Source organism: Strix uralensis, chromosome 2 (assembly GCF_047716275.1).
Source record: "Strix uralensis isolate ZFMK-TIS-50842 chromosome 2, bStrUra1, whole genome shotgun sequence".
Taxonomy (NCBI): Eukaryota; Metazoa; Chordata; class Aves; order Strigiformes; family Strigidae; genus Strix; species Strix uralensis.
This window is the reverse complement of record NC_133973.1, coordinates 25,846,781-25,871,988: the sequence shown is the minus strand read 5'-3', so window position 1 is coordinate 25,871,988 and position 25,208 is coordinate 25,846,781. Positions and strand designations below refer to the sequence as shown.

Genomic DNA, 25,208 nt, shown 5'->3' with positions numbered 1-25,208 from the left:
ACCTCTCTCCTCATACAATCTCTTTCCACCACACTCTCTTTATTCATATGCTCTCTCTCCTCCTTTCTTGAGCACTTGCTTCCTCACTCACTCTTTATCTCTCTCTTCCCTTCTCTCTCTCCCTTTCTCTCTCATGCTCACCCTCTTGTGCCTGATCCTTTTCTCATATTTTGACACCTTTTCCTGCAGCTTCATGCCCTTTCTCACAACACTGTGCCTTTTCTTGCAACCTCATGTAATTTCTCACAACCTCACACCCTAACAACCTCACAATCCTTTCTTTCAACCTCACATTCAGTCTTCCTCACAACCTCATGCTTGCTTTCTCAGGCACACGTTATTTCTTGCACTGTGCCTCTCTTTCACTTTCCACCTCTCTCATGCTGCTCTCACTCTCTCTGTTTCTTGCTCTCTCCCTCCTTCCTTTTCTTGCTTGCTCACACCCTAACTCTCTTTCTCCTGTGCTGCCTTTATTCTATATACTCATGCTTTCTTGTGCACTCCCTTTGTCAAGCACTCTCACTTTCTCAAGCTCTCACTTTCTCATGTGGTTACTCTTTTTTCTCACTTGCATTTTCTCACATATTCACACACATTGCACCCTTGCCCCCACTTTCTCTTGTGTCTGCCTTTTCCCCCACCCTCACGCTCAGTCTATTGCGCTCTCTCTCCATTTCTCCCTCCTGTTTTCTCTCTCTCCTACTGTGTCATCTCTCTCCTTCTCCCTCTTTCCATTGTGCACTCTCTTGTGCATGATCACTTCTCATATGAGTTTGTTCTCATGCCCTCATGCCCTTTCTCTTGACTCTGCAGTATTTTATAGAATCATAGAATCATTTATGTTGGAAAAGACCTCTAATATCATCGAGTCCGACCATAAACCAAACACTGCCAACTCCACCACTAAACCATGTCCCTAAGTATCATATCTACACAGTCTTTTAAATACCTCCAGGGGTGGTGACTCAACCACTTCCCTGGGAAGCCTGTTCCAATGTTTGATAACCCTTTCAGTGAAGAATTTTTTCCTAATATCCAATCTAAACTTCCCCTGGTGCAACTCAAGGCTATTTCCTCTTGTCCTACTGCTTGTTACTTGGGAAAAGAGACTGACACCCACCTTGCTACAACCTCCTTTCAGGTAGTTGTAGAGAGCGATTAGGTCTCCCCTGAGCCTCCTCTTCTCCAGGATAAACAACCCCAGACTTTCAGCTGCTCCTCAAAAGACTTGTTCTGTAGACCTTTCACCAGCTTTGTTGCTCTTCTTTGGACGTTCTCCAGCATCTCAATGTCTTTCCTGTAGTGAGGGGCCCAGAACTGAACACAGTGTTTGAGGTGCGGCCTCATCAGTGCCGAGTACAGGGAGATGATCACTTCCCTAGTCCTGCTGGCCACATTATTTCTGATACAAGCTACTGTGCCCTTTCTTGCAAACTCATGCTTGTTCTTTGTTACCCACTCACACTAGCTTTCTCACATGCACTTTCTCTCTTGTGCCATCTATTTCCCATGCTCTCCCTGTTTCTTGCTCCCTCTCCCCCCTTCTTGCATGCTCTCTTGCTCTCTCCAACTATCTCTCCCTCCCTCTCTTTAACTTTCTTCTTTGTGCACCCTTGCTTTTTCTTGCAAGTGATCATATTATTTCTTGTGGCCACTCTATTTCTCACATACACACTTGGGAGATACTCACCTCTCTCTCTGTGTCTGCCTCTGCTCTATCTAGCTCTCTTTCTCTCACATGCATGCTCACAACTTGTTCTCTTTCTCGTGTCCTTACTCCCTTTCTGACAACCCCCATTGCCATGACCTTAACACCTTTCTTGTTTCCTCACAGCCTTTCTCTCTGCTTTGTCCTTGTTCTTTCTCATGCTCTCACACTCATTTTCTCATGCGTGCTCTCTGTCCTGCCATGCTCTCTCTCTTGGTTTCTGGTGCAGTCCCTCTCTCAATCTCTTTTTGAGCTTTGTCTCCCCACGACCCACTCTAGCCCCATCTCTCCCTCTTACCCCTCATTCTTTTCATTCTTGCTCTCTTTCAGACACAATCTCTTTCTTGTCATCTCTCTCACACACTCAAACTTTCTTGCACACTTGCTCTTTCTCATGTTAGCTCTCTTCCCTGTGCCCTCACACCCACCTCTGCTTTTGCCTGCTCTTTCTTGCATATCCTGCTCTTTCACCATTTGCTCCTCTTTTTATGACCTCACTCTCTTTGTTGCACCCTCATGCCCTTTCTCATGCCTTTGCTCTCTTTCTTAAGAATTCACAGTCACTCATTCTTATGACCTCATGCTCACTTTCTTGCGCTTTCTCCCTCTTTCTTGAGAGCTGTCTTTCTCACAAGCGTTCCTTTTCTACCTTGTACACACTTGCCATTTCTCACATGCATACTCTCTCTCACAAACTGTCCTGCTCTTTCTCATGCTCACTCCCATAGTCACCCTTTCTGTCTTGAGGCTTTGCACCCTCTCTTGCACCATTCCCCCATTTTCTCATGCCCTTTCTCACAACCTCACTCTCACCATTTCTCAAGCCTGAATGCACACTTTCTTGCACAAGTTTTCTTGCACAATCTCTCTTTCATGTGCCATTTCTCACACACACTGTCTCTGCACTATTCACATGATCTCTCCCCCTTTCTAAACTGTCTTATGATCTCTCCCACTCTCCCTCTTCCTCTTCCTCATTCTTCTTCTCCCTCTCTCTTGCTCTTCCACTCTCTATTTCCCCTATTTTTCTCTCATGGGCACTCTCTTTCCCAACTACACTTTCCCTGTTGTGCCTGCTCCTTTTCTCAGGCCAGCATATCCTTTCTTGTGCCAGTGTTTCCTTTCTAACTCCATTGTGCTCTTTCTTGTGACCTCACACCCCTTCTTGCACCCTCGCACTCTGTTTTTCTCATGTCCTCATGCTTGCTTCCTTGTGCCTGCTTTTTCTTTTGCATGCCATCTTTTCACAACACTCTCTCTCACATTCTCTTTCTTCCTCCCTCTTTCCTGCACTCTCTTGTTTTTCTCTCACATGTGCACTTTCTTGCACCCTTGCTCACACATGCTTGCACTTTTTTGCGCACTTCCTTTCTCAAGCACTTGCCCTTTCTCATGCTCTCGCCTTTCTTGTGTTCTTGCTCTTCCCTGTGTGCTTGCTTTCTTGTGCTGTCATGCTGTTTCCCTCAATCCCACCCTTTCTTGCACTCACCCTTTTGTGTGCCCTCATGCTTGCTCTTTCTCACATGAGCGTTCTCTTTTTTATGAGCCTACCCTCTCATGTGTGGTCACGCTCTCTTTCACTCGCATTTCCTTTCTCATTCTCTCTCTCTCTCATGGACTTTCTCACATGTTCACTTTTTCTTGCATGCAGGCATACTCTCATGTCCTCTCCTTTTCTCATGCCCTTGATTTTTCTCACACCCTCACTTTCTTGTGCCCTCACACCCTTTCTCACAACCTTGTACTTGATCTTTTTCACACCCTCGTGCTTGCTTTCTCACTCCACCTCTCTGCCCCCACCCCATGCCCTCTTGTGCTGTCTCACTCTATTTCTTGTGCATTCCCTTTCTGGAGTGCTCCTGCTTTCTTGTGGCTTTGCTTCTTTTGTGCTCTCCCTCAGTTTCTAACATCCTCATTGTCACTTGCACATGCTTGCTGCTTCTCATGCAATCACATTCTCACATGCTTATGTGCTTTATCCTACCCTTGTGCCTCCCTTTCCTGTGTCCACCCCTTTCCATGCCCTCACACTCAGTGTTTCTCACGTGGGCTTTCTTTCTCATGCACTCTTTCTCTCCCCTGTCCTTTAGCACTCTTCATCACATGCTCTTTCTCTCTTTTGATCATGCCGTCCCTCTTTCTTTTTCACTCTTTCTTGCTTTATTTAGCTTTTGATCTTTCTTGTTTTCTTGCTCCTTCTCTCTCACCCTCTCTCTCTATCCCTCTCTGTCATGCTCACACTATCTTCTCATTCATGCTGACTTTCCCTTGCACACTTGCTCTTTCTGGATATTGGTATGCTCTTTCTCACGCCCACTCCTTTTCTCACACCCTCACTCTCTTTCTCTTTCCCGGTCTCTTTGTTGCACCTTCACTTTCTTTCTCACAACCTTGCACCCTTTCTTGTGACCTTCTGGACTTTCCTGCAACCGTGCACTTGCCCTTTCCCACACCCTCACGCTCAGTTTCTTCCTCTTGCCATCTCTTTCTCACATCTTTCCACACATTCTCCTTCTTAGGCACTATTTCCCTCTTTCTTGTGTGGTCTTACTCCCACACTCATGAGTGCATGCACTCACTCTTTCTCATGCTTTTGCTCTCTTGCTCACTTTCTTGTCCATGCTCACACTCTTTCTGTGCATTCCCTTTCTTGAGTGCCCTCTCTTTCTCACACCCTTGCTCCTTTCCTTGCCCTTGCTCTTATTGGTGCCCTCCTGCTTTCTTGTGCCTTCACTCTTTCTCATTTCCTGGCTCTTCCTCACATGCATTTGATATTGTCCATGCACTTACTCTCCATCTCACACACTCACATGTTTCCTCATGCACTCACACACTTTCCTGTGTCCTTATGCTCACTGTTCCTCAAGTGAGCTTTCTCTTCCTCGTTTGATATCTCTTGCTCATGCTCTCTCTCTTGCTCTCTCTCACCTGCATTCACTCTCTCTTACTTACTCTCACACATCCCCTGTCTCTTCCTGTCTCATCTCTTTCTTTCTGTTCTTCACCTGCTCTCTCTTTTGTGTGCTTGCTCTTCCTTGTGCACTCACTTCTTGTGTTCTTTCTCATGCGCACTTGTGCTTTCTCATGTGCTTCACTTCTTGCATGCATCCTTTCTCATGCCGTAATTATTTTTCATGCACTTCCTACTCCTCATGCCCTCACTCTTTGACATGCATTTGCTTTTTTTTCCACATACTTGCTTTTTCTTACACACCTGCCCTTTCTCACAGCTTTGTGCTCCATCTTTCTCACACGAGCTTTCTCTTGCTTGTTTGAGGTCTTTTACACGCTCTCCCTCCTTTCCTTTCTTGAGCACCCATTCTCACATGCTTCTACTTATGCTCTTCTCCTTCTCGCCCACTCTCTCTCCCCTCTTCTCTCTCCCATTTCTTTTCCCTCTCTTATCCTTGCCCTTTTCCTCCTTTGTCCCCTTTACATAATTTTCTTTCTCTCTTTTTGCCTTCTTTTGACCTCTTTTCTTACTGTCTTCCTCTCCCCTATCTCCTTTCATCTTCCTCACCCTCTCTTTTCCCTCTCTTTTTCCGTCTCTCATACTCTTTCTTTCACATGAGCTCTCTTTTATGCTTTCATCTCTTAATTAAATACTCCCTTCACCAAAGTCCTGTATTCCCTATTGAGGAAGAAGTATATGATTACATTTTATGTTGCAGAATCCTGGAAGTGTGTAACAAGGTTTTAAACTCATCATTTTTGTCTAGAAATGCTCAGTCCACAACTTCAGACTGGGAGCCTGAACCATCATTGCTACATGGCAACATAGTTACAGTAAGAAAAAATACTGTTCTTATGAATGAATGCAGTTGCTGTCAAAACCCAGGCTCAGCTGGCTGTTAGGAGCACAAGCCATGTGTAGTGTGCTTCATAAGCCATGTGCCACTTTCCCACAAAGCATTGACTCATTAGTTCATAGAATAAACTCCAGTATACAACTTGAGTATTTTCAAGAAGTTCAACTTGCAATATTTCTCCCACAACATTTATCTTGGCTTATAAAGACTCCAATAGACTGAAGCAAATAAAGATCCATAGATAAACATTGTGGTTGCAAAAATTAGTCATGTCTTTGAACTGCTGTTTCACCGGTCAATAATATTGCCTGTAAAGTTTTACATATTAACAATATAACTTCAAATATACATCTGTGTTTATCTTCTGTACTAGAGGAACAAATGCTTTTAAATAATAATATACCATGTTAATTTCAATGGTGTTGCTCTGCTGTAAGTCACACTGCTATAAATTTGATTAATTCTTTAATTAATGCAGTTAAAAATCAGTAATCAAAATTCATTGGGAAAATATTCAGTGCAGATCAAAGTGGCAACATCTAAAATCTAGGTTCATTAGTTAGAGTCTCTTTAGTTTTGCCATCTGCTTTCATTTAGCTCTTGAATTATGGAATGGTGGTGTGTATATGTAATCTTGGCTCTTGGAGTTGTAGGATAAATTTTAGTTTCTGTTAAAACGTTTTTATTCTTGGTGGTTGGAGCAAAAGAAGCTTTACATGTGCGTTATAACATAGAGTTCAAAAATTTGAAGAGGGCAAATGGAATTTATTTTTAATTCTAGCCATTCTCATTATTTTGGGGGCCTAAATCATGACTCTCAAATTCTGGGAGTTGGCAGCATTTTTTCCTTTTATTTCTAAGGAATAGGGTTACCTTTCTGCATCAGATGATTAGATTTTTTTCCCATAAAGAAGAAGTACTAACTATAAAATATTTTTACAGTTTATGTAGAAATTTTCATGGGTTATAGTTTTCATAGTTTTCACAGGAATTTTCATGTAGTAGCCAGGTGGAGATCTACACCTAATTTTACTCCTTCTGAGCAGATAATGTTAATTTTTGCTGTACCCCCAGCTTTACTCCTGTCAATCTGTGGAATCTAAGCCATGATAGTGTTAAGTCCAGCATTTGGGTACTTACTATAATCAATTTCTATATGTCTTTTTAGAGAAAGAAGTAAATAAAGGATTTCAAAAGATGGGAGGAAAATCTCTAGTTTGTAAATCACTGCTTGCTTTTTTAATTACTGTTATTTTAATGTGTTTACAAGTGTTCATCTTTGAAAATCTGTTTAAATGTATTTTAGGAGGGCTCAATGGACAGCTTGTATGAGCCTGTCCCAGAACATCAAGAACCCAAGGATACAACTACTATTGACAGCTGGGCTAGCACTCCAGAGAACATGCATGTAAACTGTGAACCACCTGATAGATCTATGTCTCTGGTAAGTAAAATTTAATTGCAAAGTATGCAATGTGTTTTGCAAAAAAATATTACTCTGTGTGCCAGCTGTGTGTTCAGCTGGCTTAACTGCCTGTTTGAACTATTTAGGCTCTTTAGAGCCACTGTTCAAATCTCATCTCTGTAGCCAATGACCTGATTTCTGTCCGGTCTTAAAAAGCACACTTGAAAAACAGGTCATGAGTTTCTATACAGCTAGCAGCAAAGTGAGATTAGTGCAGCTTCACTGTACAAGGGAATTTCTCTTTGCAAGCAATATCATGTGAAAATGCTGGGCACAGATATTAGTAGAGTTTGTGTCTACAGGATATACTACTGGTGTCTTCAGCTGTCCTTTTAATTAATAAAAAGAAGCGTTTCTAAAGTGTGAGTTGTATGAATTTTGTAAGTGGTGGCCTCTGGAATAACCTTTACATTTTACAAGACCTCATTAGGCAAACATGTGAAGGAGTTTGTCTTCTGTTTTTTTTTCTTCTTAAATAATGTTACCCTACTTAATCCTTTATTATTGGTATGTTATTGGTATAATATATCATTGAGGCTTTGACAAATACTTTAGCATAGTATATGAAATTTCATAATCCTTTTCATTTCATAATCTCTGCTCTCTGCTTTACAATGCTCCTTCATTTATAATTACTATCTCTATCTATAGCAACATATGATGCAGTCTGGTGAAGGAATAAAGAAAAACCAGGATGTTCATTATTCAGAGAAGAGAGACTGTCCTTCCTTCAGAGATTATGCCAGACTTTACCCATGTGCACTCTAGGTTGTGTACCGTGTACCTATGAGACTCTGGGCCTATGGTGTTGCAGCGTCAAAAGCAGGATTGCACACAGGACTTGCATGGAGAAAGTGCTGGAGCCGGTGGGAAAGGAGAATGGCTGGGGAATTGTGGCATGCACTTGTTGAGTTCCTAAAGGAATGGAAATAACTTCTTCTCAGATCCTTCTGCTGCAACCATCTCTCTGTGCATGTCTCTCTCTTCCAGATAATCACCTTGGTGCTTTATATAATGGTCCTGGTTTCGAGAGCATCAGTGCATAGATCACAAGATGATTCCTCATAGCATCAGCACAGATCTATGAGCTGGGTTCTGAAATGTGCCTACATTATCATTTTACTACAGTAGGTGTGAGATGTTCCCCTGTGTGACAGGTCTCTCCCCATTATCAGGTTGTGACCTTGTTACTGTAAGAATGAGCCACCTCTGTGCTGTTCCAGCTAAGCGTGTTTAATCATGGTTGTGAAATATGGCTCTAACCTGATCCTAGCGTGCTTGTAGGATTTCAGTTTTGTGAAGGTCTAGCTATTTGGCTAGGACTGTGCTACACAACTGTATTGAAACATGACATTCTACTAACAAAGGTGGACATTAGAGTTCAGCTCCTTCATCCATTCAGTCTTTTTCCCCTTTGCTGTGACTACAAACCAACTTAACATTTTATGACAACTACACTAACATTTCCTTGTCCAACAGATGTTTATCTGCTAGGAACAGTATTTAGACAAAATAAAATGAAAGTTAAAAGCAGATTCATTTTTTGGTACCCAGCATGTGACATATGATGTCCTAATATACTTTGCAATAGATAACTACTAGAAATTATCCTTTATCTTGTCAAGGTATGGTAAAGACACATCTATAGCACTGTCGTCTGCTATGGTTTTCACAATGTGTAAGGCTAAGAATTAAAACTGCAGTGATCGTTTATGTCAGGCGTTTTGTTTCTTTCTTTATCATGTTTTGTTCTGTTTTCTGATTTGGCAGCATTACTTCAGACTCTTCATTATATTAGTATAGAGTTAGGCTTCATAATTTTTTTTGGCTAAATAAAAGTAATCAGCCTATCCAATACAGAACTTTCTTTTCATTGAGTCAGTCTAAATAAGCAGATTTGCTGCTAGCGTAGGATTAGAAAATCCTGTACGTTAATCTGAACAAATTGTAGGAAAACATTTTTCACATTGCTCAGTGCTGATTTTGTGGGATGGCACTGCATAGTCCATGAAGATACATGAACAGCAGTGAATAGAAGAATCCAGCACTTTTGTTTCTGCTAGCTCTTATCATACATTTCTGTTTTCCTAATGGGGATATTTTAGCAATGGCACAATTATTCATCACTGAATTTAAATTTCATCATCAATAAAAGCAACGCTAAATGACTAAACAAACTCTTGGCTCACTAGATATTAACAAAAAGCTTCCTAAGACTGATTGTGGGTTTTACTTTTTTGTGTTTTGAGAGAGTATTCAGCTCAGCACTTAACTAAAATAACGGCTAGATGCTGTGTCACTGTGCTGGCTGTAGAATCAACATGATTATTTATAAAATGCTCTCTAGAAATGGAAAACAAGATTAGTGATGACGTGTCAGCAGTAAGACCTATGGAAAAATGTCACTAAGGCCAAAGGACTATGTGTAATCTTATCTGCTATTTCTAGCATGTGAGTTATTAGACCTACACCTTGGATGAAGCTGTTAAGCTTATTAACTGAGCCCATTTGTACTTCTCTCCCATTTTTAATTCCGTTACTTGGTTCCAGGCTGCAGGGTGGCCCCCGCAGCATGATAAATTCATAACATTATTGGCTCCCTCAGGACTTTGATTTAGCCATCTATCATTATTCAGTAATGCGCATACTTAAGTGCACTGCTAAGTAGGTATGGGCTCTAGCGTATGGTTTAAATGGTTGGCTGAACCATGACCATGCAGGTTCCACAGAGCTGTTAAATCTCCTCAGGGTGGAGCAGCCTGGCACAACACATTTCCTCCTTAGGAAGCTTTGCCCCTTTCCTTTTTTCTATAAAACTTCATAAATCAACAGGGCAGGCATTCGAGGTCTGCTCCCCTCAACTTAAAAAAGGGAGACTAGGGCTAGAGGAAATTTTCCTTATACTGCAGCAAGGTAGTTATTTTCTTGCAGTTATCTCATCTGTTGTGATTTGTCCTAATCATAGCCGGGCTGTGACATTCTTCTGAAGACGTGGGAAATGTTGGGTACTACGGTCACTGAAGCTGTGCAGGACAAAATTCAGTGAATATACTCTTTGGGCACTTTTTGAATCATGGTTATTTTTGCTCCTCACCAAACATCTGCCCAAATGACACATCCTGGATGAAGAATAATCTCTCTTTTGTGTACACTGTTCTTCTCCACATAATTTAGAAGACCTGTTTAGTATAAGAAACATTTTGCCTGTTATGTTCCCACTCCAGGTTCCTGTGGTACTGTCTTGTGCCTGTTATACACACTTGCCTTTTGATTTTAATCCTCAGGGAACTGGCCTGTTAACTTTTTGGTTAATTTGCCTGTTGCTCAGCTTCAGTAATATTCTCAGACAGAAAGAAAAAAAATAGATTTATGGAGTTGTTTGTGAACCTTATGCACAGCAAAGCTGAATTGGACCTTCCTCAGAAACAATTGGTAGCCAACAGTATGTAATGAATCATATAGATACTCTTTGCCTGTAACTATGCTGTTAACTGGGAAACTGAATTTCTACCTCTTATAGCTTGGTATTACAGTCTTCTACCTCATGAGCTGTCTTCAGCTTTTCAAGAAAAGAGTCTTCAGTATTAAAACTATTTTCATATATTTTCTGTCAGATTGCAATCACCAAATGTCATGAGATCCACATATTTTTCAACTGCTGACCATGATATGATCGACTACACTGTATGTCAGAAAAGTGCCAAATAATTTATCAGTCTTTCTAAGTTATTGCCAGGAAAATCACAATCAGTCATGATACCTGCTTTAATCTGCAGTGTTATAATTGGCATTTGATTCCAGCGAGAGAAAGAAGAGGGTTAGTTATCTGAAATTATAATTTCCCTGTTTGCAAGTCTTAACAGACACAGAACCTGTAGCTTTCTCAGCCAGCTTGTAAACACCAGAGGGACTCATTCAATTCTTTAATTCAGAGTTATCTGATAAAAACACAGAGGAAAGGACTTTACTAATAATCTTATAATGCTGAGTTTCCACATGTGCAGTTTGTTTCTAGGAAACAGATCATTTGTATTTGGGATGGGGAAAGAAAGAATTCTTCCCATAAACAAGGTAATTATGCATTTCAGAGAATGTGGAGAGTAGAGTCTAGATGAATCTTAATTTGCATTCTAAGATAAAAGATGTTTTAAGAACTGCTTAATTTCTAGTTTCAGATTAAATTTACATACTATTTTAAGTGTAGTCAAATACTGAAAAGAAACTTAAAACAAAAAAAGTACAAACGAGTAATTTATTCTTGTACCCCAATTTAGCCAGCTGATTCAGACATAGCAGGAAGAGATGTGTCGAATAAAAGGTGCCATTTTAAAATGGTCGATTAAACCCACTGTCATATTCCATTGTGGCACTGCATCCCATGATATCCAGTGAACTCACGTCAGTATCACCTCAATGTATGATGTAATGCCATACATGCATCTTTTGCTGGATTTTAAGAAATGATGATGAAGCATTGTTTTCAAATCATGGAGCAAAAATCAAACCTACAATTCTGTTTCATGTTCCACACCAGATGTTTGACATCTGAAGATATGAAATAATAGTCTTTCCAGGTATATGCCACATTGAGGTTTAGAGAGCACTCTGTCTCCAATTTTTTCCCTGGATCATATACAGTTTCTAACTTATAATATCCTTTGGTTTCTGACCTCCATGTATAATGCTTCTTTTAACAAGCCTCTTTGAAATCAATTATTTGATATTTTTTAATGAAATGTTGACACTACCCTTTTAAAAGTGCCAAAAAATCACTTTTTCAACATTTTGCAACTTTTGTTTGCCTGTGCACCTCATCTAGTAATTTGTTTAGAGCGATTGAAAAGATTTGTCCCAAGACTAAAATGCTGATTTTTTTTCAGCAAGAAATTTATGTTACATTGCTTGCAGTATTTCAAAGTAGATGATAAATTTTGTATACCCCTTTGATCTGCACACAGCATCTGTGAACAAATCTACACATGCAAAAAAAAAATTCTGTGGAAACTGCATACAACTATCAGCATTCAAAAATGTCCAGGTGCTAACACAGGACCTCCTACATTCAGCTAAAATAAACTCAGTGCAGTAAAACAGCCTTTTCTTAATGCACTCTCCTGAAGAAGCTTTAAAAAATCTATGATGGATTTTACTGAGAGGAGAGGAAAAATATAAAATGGTCAATTATGCACTTACATTGTTTTAAGTAGTACATATTTTGGTTTTTCATCATGCAACCTGGATGACATTTTTAAATTACTGTGGTCAGAGCCATGCAGATGAAGATAGTATTACACAAAGGAAATAAATTAAACATAAGAATATGAGAAATAGGTCCATACACTAAAATTTTCATATTTATAAAATAATGAATGGTTATCTTTTCTTTTTTTTTTTTAATGTCTCTAGTTGCACAGCAGATTGAAGTGACATTCATCACGGACATTTTTATCCCAGTTTCTGCTTTCTAGGCTGGAAGAAATAGATATGAAAGTGATACAGTGCTTTGATATTCTGTCTCAGGAGATATCAAAATAGTATAGGAATCAGAGATCTCTTCTGTCCTAGCATGACATCCACAGGCTTTCTTAAAGTTAAAATTAACTTCAAGTCCTAGGGTAACTGCGACAGCAAAGATGCAGCAAGATGTTGTGGCATTACTTGCAGAGCGAGGCACCCTTTTGTTCATTCTTTCAACACCCACATAACTCTTCTCTTTCTTCCCACATCTTGTCAAGGTACATATCATCTGGACCCTGGGGGCTGTATGATGTTGCCTCCAGGCCAGTGCTTGGTTCTGATTTGGTGCCCCTGAAAGCTTTGTCAGGCCAACTTGCACAACTTTCAATTTTACTTGCAGAGTTTCCTGCTCTCTTCCACATTCCTCTGCAGGTAATGGGGTTACAGAGTCTGCATCCCTCTCTGTCCTTCAGAAAGCTACATCCCATGTAGCTTTCCCAGCACATGTAACATGTGGGTATTTTATTGTCATAAAATAATCTTACTATGGGAGAAATATGATATCATTCTTGGGGTAAGAGCATCATTCTATGTTTTTTCAGGGCTATTACTGTTGTCAACTACTTGAGAGCCATGGATATGGAAACCACCTAAAATTAGGACACATAACTACATGTATTCTCTGCTGCACTATGTCCTCCACAGCTTCATCTGTTAGAAAAAGAAAGACTGGTAATGTCAGTGGATATTAATAACACTAATCAAAAGTACAAAGTACATCACTCAGTGTCTTTCCAGTGAGGAAAATATTATATTTGTATTAAACATATTTTGATTTTCATAGACTTTTTTTTTTTTTTTATCTTTTCAAAAGGAATTTCCTGACTTTGAAAACACAGTGACCAAAAAAAGAAAGTAAGTTGAGACCAGTTCAAGGTCTACACAGTGTCACTATACTTGTCTGTACCTTTCATCCTTGTTGTTTTATCAATGTTTGCCAATGTTACTTTAATTCTTATAGAGTACCTGTATTACTGTTGCAGTTGGAAAGCAAGTAACAAGCTTGTAATGCATTACTAAAGCTCTTTTGCCATGATTTTTCATACACATAAAGCTTTCTTCCAAAACATCAGAACCAGGACAGCTAAAATCAAAAGCAGTTAATCTGATCTTGGTTTAACCATATGTCTGTTTTTCTGAAAGATTGAAGTGGTAACCTATTTTTATAGCATGTTTGCACCATTGACCTGATAATCTCCTGAAGAGTTTTTTGTTTGTGTTTTTAATCCAAGTAAAAAATTAGTTTGCAAAATGATTCGGATAAAGCAGGTCAGACTGTATTTTATCAAGTATATTTGTGACAGCAGCATGCTTTGCATCCATTCATTAAGACACAATGCTATGGTTTGGCTAATGATTAATATATATTAGTAAGCAGAGGAATTCATTTTGAAAATTCTTTTTTGGCTTCAGATTGAAGGCTATTGCATTACTGAAGCGGTCCCCTTCAGATGAAATCTGAAATCCTGCCTGATGGAATGATAGAGACAGATCTTATTTGTCTGGTTGTGACAGACATGAAAATCCCTGGACAATTTTTTTTTTGTAGGTGGGGCTCCACTAAATTGCGAACATCAATATTATCTATGTCTATTGCTGAGAAATTTCAAAACAAATAAAGATTTCAAAGAAATCAAGAGCTCCTTTGTCTTAAGTAACAGTTTTAATCTATTTCTGGTCATCTGATAAAAACACTAGTAACTTATCAACTGCAAACACAGAGATGTATGCACTCAGAGCTGTGAGATCTCAGTTATCTGTGACCAGACAGGACCTTGTGAAAATCCTCCCAAAATTGCATTAATTAACGTATGGACATAACTCTATTATTCATGGTTTTCTCATCAATTTTTAACACTTCTAAGGAAGTCAAACTACTGTGTAGGCCTTACCCAAGGTTTACCCTACCAAGCTCTACCAAATATGATGCAATCACCTAATTGCCTAAGAGTCTCCTGCTTAGACCAGAACTAAGAACCCCAGGAGTAGAAATAGTAGTCTATAGCTACAGTGTCAAATCTTACAATGCAAATAAAACTATTCTATTCTAAACCTAATCCTAATCTAAATGAATTATCAGAATTTAGAAGGATTGTCTAGATCATTTGGCTAATCAATATAAAAAATTAGTTAGGTTGATGAAAATAATTTCTTTCAACATTAGAAGACTTTGTAGTGAAAATTCTTTTATTGTGAGTGTCCAACCATCACTATCCTAGCATGATATGCCCACTGATAATGCAGAAATTTTCACATTGGCCTTTTCTGTAGATATGGAGAAAGTGACAGAGGAATTATCATTCTCTTTTTCTTACAATGGGGCCACAAGGAAGCACCAAATGAAATAGAGTAACAGAAATAAAATAAACAGAAGCATGTCTTGTTTAGACATTAAGAATTAAATTGTGAAACTCTGGAAGAAAAAAAAAAATCCAAGTAGTTTCAAAAGGAACTAGTTCTTACAGACCAGTTCCTTAAAAAATCAATAGTTCAGTTGTACTCTCTTGCTCAGGAAGTCCTTCAAGCACCTACATGTCTGAAGTTGGGAGATGGATCTCAATTTTTGTGCTCTTTCTCTTCTGCTGATCATTGTCACAGATTAGAGAGTCTAAGGTCTCATCTAGTATAATCTTCTGACTTCATCCTCTAGCTCGTAAATAGCTCTCCATTGGGCTTTTTATGGATAAAGAGAAACAAATTAATTCACAGGATAAATCTTTGTTAATTCAAAGATTTCTTTTTCTGCTGTTAAGCTACTACATTCTTTAAGTCATCATCTGTAAACCACTGACCACAGATAGATGCATGAGTTAGGGCTATTCCTTGATGTAAATGTGCAAAAAGCTCAAGGTTTATTTGGGCAATAAAATGTAATTCAAGGTCGTGGGGATGGTATGTACAAGTGTAGCTCTTTGGTTAAATCCATTATTATGTTGTCAAACTTCAGACACTAATTTCTAAAAGTTGTAGGGCACTTCAGATCATGTCTAAAGAAAAATATCCCTTGTTTTCTTCCTGATGGGCTCCCTGATTCAGTCATGAATTCTTCATTCCAAAAAGAAACTTGAATAACATTTTTACAGAATGAAAACTCAGAAGCTTGCAGAGCTTTGTGTGGCATGTGGGAGTAGATGATTGGGTGAATGAGAAAAGCCAAATAACTCCAATTAAAGCCAGTGGGAATTGCACCACTAAATCCCTGTGCACTACTTTGAAGATTTAGTTTGAAAATATCCATATTTGATTAAATGTGCTTTCGTTTTTCATTCTGACTTTCAGCTAACGGTAAAATCTTTTAATTCTTTTAGATCCATCCAGAAGTCCATGTCTGAAAATGAAGCATTTGGTTAGTAACTGCTTAAATCATTTACTGTATACTTGCTAATCTCACAGAGCCAACTTTAATTAAGGGTCTGATTTGCTTTACAGCTGTTGTAGCAAACGCAAAGGAAAGGAAAAAATACAGTTAATCTATCAGTATATTCCACCCACCCTCCCTGCTTTCCACAGACACATTTGTAGGTAGATATTGAAAACAAACTAGTAAACACAGAAGCCAAATTGCAATTTAAAGAACCTATTATGGGACAGCATGAGAAATACTCAGCATTTCCAGTGTTTCTTTTAGTAATTTCAATAAAAAATTGAAATATCTCTGATCTAAACAAACTCAAGTCCCTGCCCTTTCCCATGTTAAACTACTTTGCTTCAGCTTTCCCAAATAAATTCACCAAAGAAGAAATTCAGGGTTTGTTTTTTTTTTTTTTCAACCTGTCTTGACACTGCATATTATTATCCATAGTTGTGATTCAATGGGTTCTATTTTGTAAATCCTCTGTAGGAAATAAGCATCAGTTTCTTAAAAAGCAAAAACTCCTATTTTTATTCAGTGAGAGCTTCCTGTTAGCATTCTATTATTTATTCTTTGGAGTTTGGGTTTAGTTGTTGTATCTAGTCCTTACTGAGTAAAAAGGTTGTTATCTCTGCCTGTAACAATGCAGCTATATTTCATAACAATGTGTCTCAGATATAGATGAAAGTTCCCTTATGTTAAGACTTCATTCTGTAGCCCTGTACTGGTAAGACTTTCATGTAGAACAGTATCATTTGGGTACAGCATCCAGGCTGTAATGAATTCCCAGCATTTGACAGAATCAACAAGTGTTTTCATAAAGAAAATTTTCTGACATAGTCAGAGTGAAACCCAACATTGAAAAAAACCCAAAACAGAAAAACAAAACCAGAAAGCACAAAAACTTAATAGTTATCAATCAGCATGACCACTTTGAAGTTCACTGAGGGAACAGGAGAATGGCCATCTTGTTCTCAAACCCAACCTAGTTTCTCCCATTCAAGCTGAGAGAGTACTGGCCTTGGAGTGTGTGTGACATAGATGTGGGCATCTTTGATGCTATTTCTTGCTAACACTAACTCGTTAACTGTAAAATTAAATAATATTTATACAATTCCTGGAAGCAAAATAAAGGCACAGATGTTCTGTGGGCTCTTAGGTCTTAAAATCAGGGTTAAGATAATAATCATTCTGATCGTGTTTTAACAGTGTTAAATGAGGTATTAGACAGCAGCAAAAGATGATAAAACTTGAAGTCTGCCCACAGTAAATACCATCCGTCCATCAAATTTCCTATATTGCAAAATCATTAGTTCATTTCTGTGTTTGAGCAGATGCTACAGTGTTCTGTAAGCTTGTTTGATTTTCATTCTGATTCTATTTTTATAGTCTTTCCTGTTATTTCACAGATTTGCTATGAATTCAGGTGACTGCTCTCTGTGCTTTTACTTTAGACAGGAAAAACGTGAATGGCACACTTTGGCAGAGTTCCAAGAAGCCGGAGAATGATTCGTACATCAGAAGGCACTGTCAGCTTGAAGGTAATTGCTAAACATATTTCAGCTGATTTTGCATTTTCCACAAAGTATTTAAAAGGGCACCTAGGAAAATTTCACATTTTTCACCAGTAATCTAGCTAAATAATTTGTCCTTTTGAGATTTGTCTTGTTCAAGGGGAAAAAACAGTAGTTAAAACTTACCTTAAAACTGGGAAGCTAAGAACACACTCTGTGATCAATTCACTTTGCAGTCCACGGGCCAAAGAAGACTTTCACTACAGTAAATTGCCATAGTCATGTTGTATAGGGCTTGCCAACTGTAATATGAGCCTATAGTAGGAATCCATGTTCCCTATATACTTTACACTGCTCCAGGTATCCAACAGGGAAACAGTGTAACTTTCCTGGAAAAAAACTCTTGTGACAGGTGCAAAAGAGAGTTGGCAAAACTTTGTAGGCAACTGTTTTGTCCAGTTCTCTTCCTAAACCTGTTTTGATCAACTTTATTGAAACAACCTTACAGCTAATGTATAAGAAGCTGCCAGTGACGCTGTTTAAGAGCTGACCAGCACAAACTCATTAAAATAACTACGAGAAAAAACAAGTGAGCAGTGACCCTGTCTATTTAAACACAAACTGGACTTTTAAAAATCAAAATGCTTTGGTAATCTGCTTAATGTTGCTTCCAGGAATGGAATTCTTATTTCTACTTTTTAAAGTCAAGGTACATCCATTATAGTTGCCTAATCAGACCAAACCAGACAAGGTTCAGCAGAAACAGAAACCAAGATATGTAAGATTAAAGTGGATGTATGTTTTGTTCTCTACTTAAGCCAGCAAAATGGGAGGATGGCCATTGCCTTAACTTTCAATATCTCCTGTACAAATGGTCTAGATATCATCCCCTGTTAGGAGATTCCACTGTTACCCTGATATGCCAAAGAAAGCAGAGGACAGGGCACCAGATTTCCCCCTGGATTTCATTCACTTCACCACTTGAAGATAAACTCTTAAATGCTTGGAAAATAGATCTGAAGTTGCAATACCTATTTTATTTGCCCATGCTTGGGCAAATTGGGTTTCTTGGAACCAGAATCAGAAAGAAGAGATGACCGGAAAATTTAGAGGAACTCTACTCTTGTGATGAACTGATGAGGTGAAAAGGGACTTCCAGTGGGTCTCATTGGCTTGCAAGGGAAAAGGTTGTAATGACAGGTCAAAGAAATACTAGGCATTTCTCTTCAGACAAGTCCTAATTTTAACCAAAAACATTTTGGAATGATTCCTCAAACTACTCCAAAGGCTGTCAGTTTGGAGGTGGAAAAAGGCTGAATGAGAAATCAGAACTTTTTGACCTTCCTCCAGAGTCTTGTCTACTCAAGACTTTTTTACCCTTTTAAATATCCAAAGCATGCAAAAGAAGCAGTGCACATTCTAAAAGCTGACAAGTGTTGTAATCGAAGGGCAGGGGCCCAGAGGGAACAGGAAACAAAGCTGGCAGCTAAATAAAAATCTCCCTTTCCCCTACTGCAGTAAAATTATTTCAAAGGAAGTCCCCTTCACACAGTGGTGAAAACCATTGCAAGGAGATTTACAGTGTATCACTATTGATCAGGATAATTTGTCACTATTGATCAAACCTTTCTCTTAACAGAGATAATGCTTCAAGGTCTGCAAGTCTATTGCATAATATGAATTTCTATTAGATGTAATAAGCCATGCGTGGTGGCCAGTATAGACTTCTGTGCTTACTTCAGAGCTGTATCCACAGACCTGACCCAAATCTCACTGAAATCCATGAAAAGACATCCACTGATGCTGGCAGCCTTTGGATTAGTTCCGTAATGCTGCTATATATATTACCTCTACAAAAATCACTTTTCCAGACTGATAAGGCAGTAAAAACATATATATCCCACAGACACAATAGTGGGAATACCTGTCTTTTCTCACAAGCCCAAACCGAAATGCAGTACCAGATTTTCCAGCCTAAAAGCATTGTTGTTGAAAAAGTTGACTATGCAAGTCACAGACATTGGGCTTCCATGAGAGTATTACAGAGACAAACAGAAAAGAGTTGACACCTCTCAGAGTCAGCACACGTAATTCTTCACACTAAAGTGACTGGTATCCATTGCCAGATTAGGAAGACAACACTGCAGTTTGCATATATCTTTTGCTTGTTCGTTTGTTTTTTGGTTTGTTTTTTTTTTTTTTTTTTTTTACCCAAATACCCTATTACATATTTCAGTAGATTGGAGAGTTGATTTAAGCAAGATTTAAGAGTACTGTGGATGCATGTCATTATGGCTGGCAAAAGACATCGTGGTTGGGGGGACCACTAAGTCTTGCTTTAATAACTTGTAGTTGTTCATTTGGTTTTGAATGAAATTACGTTAAAAGCAGTGTCACTGTAGTCTTTCAGGCTAAGGTCATTATATGTTGCCCCACAGTTCTCTATGATTCAGTTGCAAACAGATACCAAATAATACTCTTTTGGACTAAACTGTAAGAGGACTTGTGGGCACAGGGCTGAACACTGCAAGACTTAACTTTTAGAGTAAGCTTACAGAGCACAGGGCTACAGTGTGCAGCGATGCCTGCAGGAGATGAAAACAAATTAGCCTGAGGACCAGAAACAACCTAGTTATGTTAATCTGGTGTTGCATAAGCACTGCTTGACATGAGTTATGCTGCTCCTAGAAGTCCACCTAGCTCTATATTTAAATAAACTGGATTGTCAGACACCTGGTGCTCAGTGACTTCAAGGAGATTTGTAGGTGCTTGACAAAACTTAAAATCTGTTCAGTCAAGTTAGATTTTGGAATGTAACATACTTTTTCAAAAAGCTTTTGGTTTTATTGTAACCATCAGGTCTGTAGGAGAAAGACACTGTCCTATTAGAATAGAAGTTCTTACAGAAGCCTCTAAAGGCAAACTTGTGCAATAAAATTTTCTGTGACTCATTTTTCCTCTTCCTGTTGACGCACATAGCAAATGAAGGAAATTGTTTGATGGGGTTTTCGATGCAACTAATTTATGGTTTCAAGGCGGAACTAGGATGTGAAAAGGCTGTTGCTCTTTTTTGTCCAATGCCCAGAGTGTAATTTGTGAGTTTTAACCCAGTCTTAAAACATCCAGGTTGCAAAACTATGAGGAAGATTATTTGTTATCATATTACAATTTTTGTTTTCAGAGGATTTTCTTCTAGGAAAAAATAACAATCATAAAAATGTCTCTTGATTCAGAATTTGCTTTAAAAATAACATATCAAAATATATGTATTGTTACGTGTACAGTGGCTCTTTAATTGTTTCACTCACATAAGTTTACAGGGTTTTTTTTGTCTAGCTTCATACACATTGTAGTCTCATTTAATTCCAACATAAGCATAGGCATTTTGAGGACTGGGATATTACTTACCTCTTTGAATACAAATTTTCATGATCATGTTCAAACACTTCTTTTCATGTGATAACTGAAGAATCTCAGTCACTTGGAATTATTCACTGAATTAATCCTTTTCCTGTTGATTTTAGAGAAAACAATGCAATGAGTCTCACCTGCCTACAGTTAGCTTTTGTGAATCTATATGTTAAGTTAGCTGTCCTTCTGTAAACAGGGGAATTACTCATGTTATAAAGTATTCCTCAGTAGCAATACAGATGCCAAGTTAGGATTCATGAGAAAAGAAAACCAACACATTCCTGCTGGTTTCTAGTAACTTTGGGAAAATAGGATAGCAGTTTGTGCTGTGATTAGCGGATAATTTTTCTTCTGTATTTTTCCTGCGAAATAACTGAGTGCCTCTGACATCTGTGTTGATGGAATCTAATCGCTAAGGCCTTTCTACAGTAGTATAATGGTGGATGATTTGCCTTAAGAGTGGGAGTAAGTGTAGATCTCTCAAAGTAGACTTACTAAGAGTAAACTTTTCAAAGAGTTGTTTGACCTATTATTGCTCATTGTTGTAATGAAGGTAAATACTCTTCCCATGCAAAGCATCAGTTTCTTGGAAGAAATGGGAGGACATTCATTCTTTGAAAGCAATTTCTAATCTAAGCTAATTGAATTCAATTGCAAAGACCATTTTTTCCCTTCATTTTTTACAGGAGTATTCTACACTTTTCTGCTGTAAATTAGCAGGGCAAGAGGAAGCGCTTGGTGGGGTTCTGGGTTAGTAAACTGAGGACTAAGTACAGATGAAGAAGTAAGCGTGAATTAGTTTTATTTATGTGAGTCAGTTTGCTAATTTTTTCTGTAGTCTTACTTCAAAGCACTTTGAGATAAAATGCATGCTTAAATTATGTAAGATTAACTTCAGAGAGTCAAAATGTCAGCTCAAAACATCAAGTGCAATTCAAATTATATTCCTCAGAAAAACTTAAAACAGGACATTTTAAAGCATGATTTTTTTTTTGTTTTTGTTTTTTTTTGGACATAATTCACAGAAGATAATATTATTGGTGATGGGATACATCTGGTGCAAGGAAAGAAGATAGAAGAAACAACATGCCAGGTGAAAGAACTACTCTTTTTTTTTAGAATCTAAAATTTCATTCAAATAAAATGTATATTTCTTGCTTCATTCAGTATTTGCCTAGCCTAAACTTCATACTCAGTATACTTGTGTATTTTAGAAGCTGACATCAAAAGAAGACTCTGGTGACTACCTAAGTTGTGCACCATTTTCATTATGCAGACCATATGGGTTTTAATACTTAGAAAACTTTTTCTTTCTTTTTCTTTCCCTGAATTAATACATTTCTGTTAAGTTGATATGCTGGAATTGTGTCTAGCAAGATCTGTACTAAGTGTTTGGATTGGTCTTGTGTGCTCCATATTGACATATATATCCTAAGGCTTTCTGAATTTCTATAAATATATAACATATCTCCTCTTTATAATACTACATTAGTTATCCCACCAGCATGAGCAATTAAGGAATTCTGACACTTGGGTTTGCATACTAATAATAACATAAAAGTAGGTAACAACGCATCAGCTGGTTAGCAACAGAGAGGTGAGGAGAAAGACTTCTAGCTCTGGAATTTGAATGACTGGCATTTGCTTTTTATTTCACTTCCAGTCCAAGTTTGCCCTGATAATATGTTACTTAAAGGGCCAGTTCATATCTGTTGCAAATCAGCTTAGCTCTGCTGATTTCACATGACATAACAGTTTACCCAGTTTGGGAATCTGACTAAAAGGTATAATACATGCCTATATGTGTGTGTGTCTAAATGAAGAATTAATACAATAAATTATTTAAAAGCTGAAAATCCAGTAAATTTTCCTTTACAGAAGAGTATTGCATTCAAGGTGAACATTAAACTTTATAAAAGGCTCCAAGCTGAGTTTCCTCTGCTGTTTCTATACAATGTCAGGAGTCCTTTTGGATGTTTAGGTTAGAAGCAAGAAAAAACTGTACATGCATCACCCTGAAGGCATCTGAGATAAGACAGGGAGCTGTGAAGACCTAGACTTTAGGGAGTGCTCAGCTCCAGTGTAGGCCAGTGACACAATCTGGCTTAAAAAGAAAAGTCAAATGATCTGTGTGTTGGGGGACAGATGACCGTATAAGAAACTGGTGACTTGAAAGTCAGTATGTACCAGATTTGTCCTGCTTTCCCTTGGGGTTTTATCTCTCTCTGTATTGTTAGTTTGTTCCCATGATTACCTCCTCTCCCCACTGCCAAATGTAGGTGAGGAGGAAGGAAAGGAGAAAAGCGCTCTTTTCTCTTCTGCATCTTTCATTCTCTTTCTCTGTTTTCTTCCTCTTACTTCCTAAGTATTAAGAAGACAGATTATTCTTTGATTTCCCACAGCAGTTCTTCCCTTAGTATGAGGGATCTCTGGCTGTGCCTCCATCCTGCCATGACAGCTTCTGGGCTGATTCCTGGGTAAGATCCCGGAGGCCATTCCCCAGACATGATAGAATATGAGGGGAAAAGGGAAGAAGAATTAACAGGGAATAAGGCCTATGTTTGCTTTAAGTATAAGTTTCCTTAAAATCCATTAAAGCATCTCCCCATGAACCATTCACCCCATTTTAAAAGCAAAGTTCTGGTTTTGACTTCTCTAATTTTTTGAAAACACTTTTTGGGGAATGTGACTAATGAGCTGTAGATACTTGGATGCCTCCAAGCTTTGGTACCAATTTAAGACCTATTGAACTTCCTTTTTAAAAATTTCAATTTTTGTGACATTATTTTGAGTTTTAGTGATTATTACCTCTGGCCTTCATTATCATCATATAACATTGATATAATGCATTGACAAAATAGTCTGATTATGTCTGTTTTCATTTGCTGTACTGCATTATGCACACAAATAAGGAAATGCTGAGAGAACAGCATTATGGGGGAAGTTCTCACACTTTTTCTGCAAAATCATCACAGATGAGTGCCCTTATAAAGGGCATGCCTGTATGCTGATGCACACAGTATGGGGAACAAACAGGAGGAATTAGAGGTCTCCATGCAGTTGCAAGACTGCAGTCTCATTAGGATCACAGAAATGTGGTGGAATAGCTCACACAACTGGAGTGTAAGATGCCATGGATGTCACTTCTATCTTCCAGAGGGCCAGAAAGAAGATCCAGGGAACTACAGGCCAGTCAGTTTTATCTCAGTCCCTAGGAACGTGTTAAAGCAAATACTTCTGGAAACTATTCCCAAACATATGAAGGACAAGAAGGTGATTGAGGGTAGTCAGTATGAATTTATGAAATGGAAATCATGCCTGACCAGCCTGAGGGCCTTCTGCAGTGAAATGACTAGCTTGGTGGAAGAGGGAAAAGCAGTGAATGTTGTTTCAGTCTTTCAGTCCCCCATAATGTTCTCATGGGTAAACTAATGAAATAGGGACAAGAAAAATGGACAATGAGATGGACTGAAAATGGGTTGAAATGCTGGCTCCAAGGAATGTGATTAATGGCTCAAAGTTCCACTGGAGACCAGTCCTTAGTGATCTACCCTAGGGGTTAATCCTGGGTCCAGTACTGTTTATCATCTTCATTAATCACCTGGACAATTGGACAGAGTGCACCTTCAGCAAATTTGCAGTCAGTGCAAAACTGGGACAAGTGGCTGAAGCACCAGAAAGTTGTGCTTGGCCATCAGAAGGTCTTCAACAGACTGGAGAAATGGGCAAACAGGAACCTCATGAAGTTCAATAAAGGGAAGTGCAAAGTCCTGAACCTGGGGAGTAATAACCCCTTCTGCCAATAACAGTCGGGGGGCCAATTGGCTGGAAAGCAGCTTTGCAGAAAAGGTCCTGGAGGTCCTGGTGGACACCAAGTTGACCATTAACCAGCAATGTGTTCTGGAGCAGAAAAGGTCAACAACCTCTTAGGCTGCATTAGGCAGAGTGTTGCCTGCAGATTGAGAGAGGTGATCCTTCCCTTCTGCTCAGCAGTGGTGAGCTGACCCACCACATATGGGTGCTGGGTCCAGTTATTGTGTCTCCAGTACAAGAAAAACAGGGAAAATGCTGGAATAAATCCAATGAAGGGCCATGAAGATGATTAAGGGACTGGAGCATCTGTCATATGAGGAGATGCTGAGAGAACTGGGACTGTTCGGCCTGGAGCACAGAAGTCTCAGGGGATCTGATCCATGTGTACAAACACCTGATGGGGGGAGTAAAGAAGACAGAGTCAGACCAGTGGTGCCCAGGAACAGGACAAGAGAAAATGGGCACAAACTGAAATACAGGAAATTTATTTAACATAAAGCGCTTTTCTACTGTGAGGGGAGGTCAAACACTGGAAGAGGCTTCCCAGAGAGGCTGTGTAAAGTCCATCTTTGGAGATACTCAAAACCTGTCAGGACATAGATCCATGCAACTTGCTCTG

At 38.8% G+C, this 25,208-nt stretch overlaps 1 protein-coding gene across 5 annotated transcripts in view; it reads left to right on the top strand.

The window, feature by feature from the left end:
• SAMSN1 (SAM domain, SH3 domain and nuclear localization signals 1) overlaps positions 1 to 25,208 on the top strand; it is a 108,224-nt gene that overhangs the window by 17,267 nt on the left and 65,749 nt on the right. For all 5 annotated transcript variants that reach the window (XM_074858055.1, XM_074858046.1, XM_074858042.1 and 2 more), the window contains 5 exons: positions 6,824 to 6,961; positions 13,314 to 13,354; positions 15,808 to 15,845; positions 17,306 to 17,392; positions 21,802 to 21,869. In XM_074858055.1, the coding sequence (XP_074714156.1) occupies positions 6,824 to 6,961; positions 13,314 to 13,354; positions 15,808 to 15,845; positions 17,306 to 17,392; positions 21,802 to 21,869 (372 nt within the window). The remainder of the gene's footprint in view (positions 1 to 6,823; positions 6,962 to 13,313; positions 13,355 to 15,807; positions 15,846 to 17,305; positions 17,393 to 21,801; positions 21,870 to 25,208) is intronic.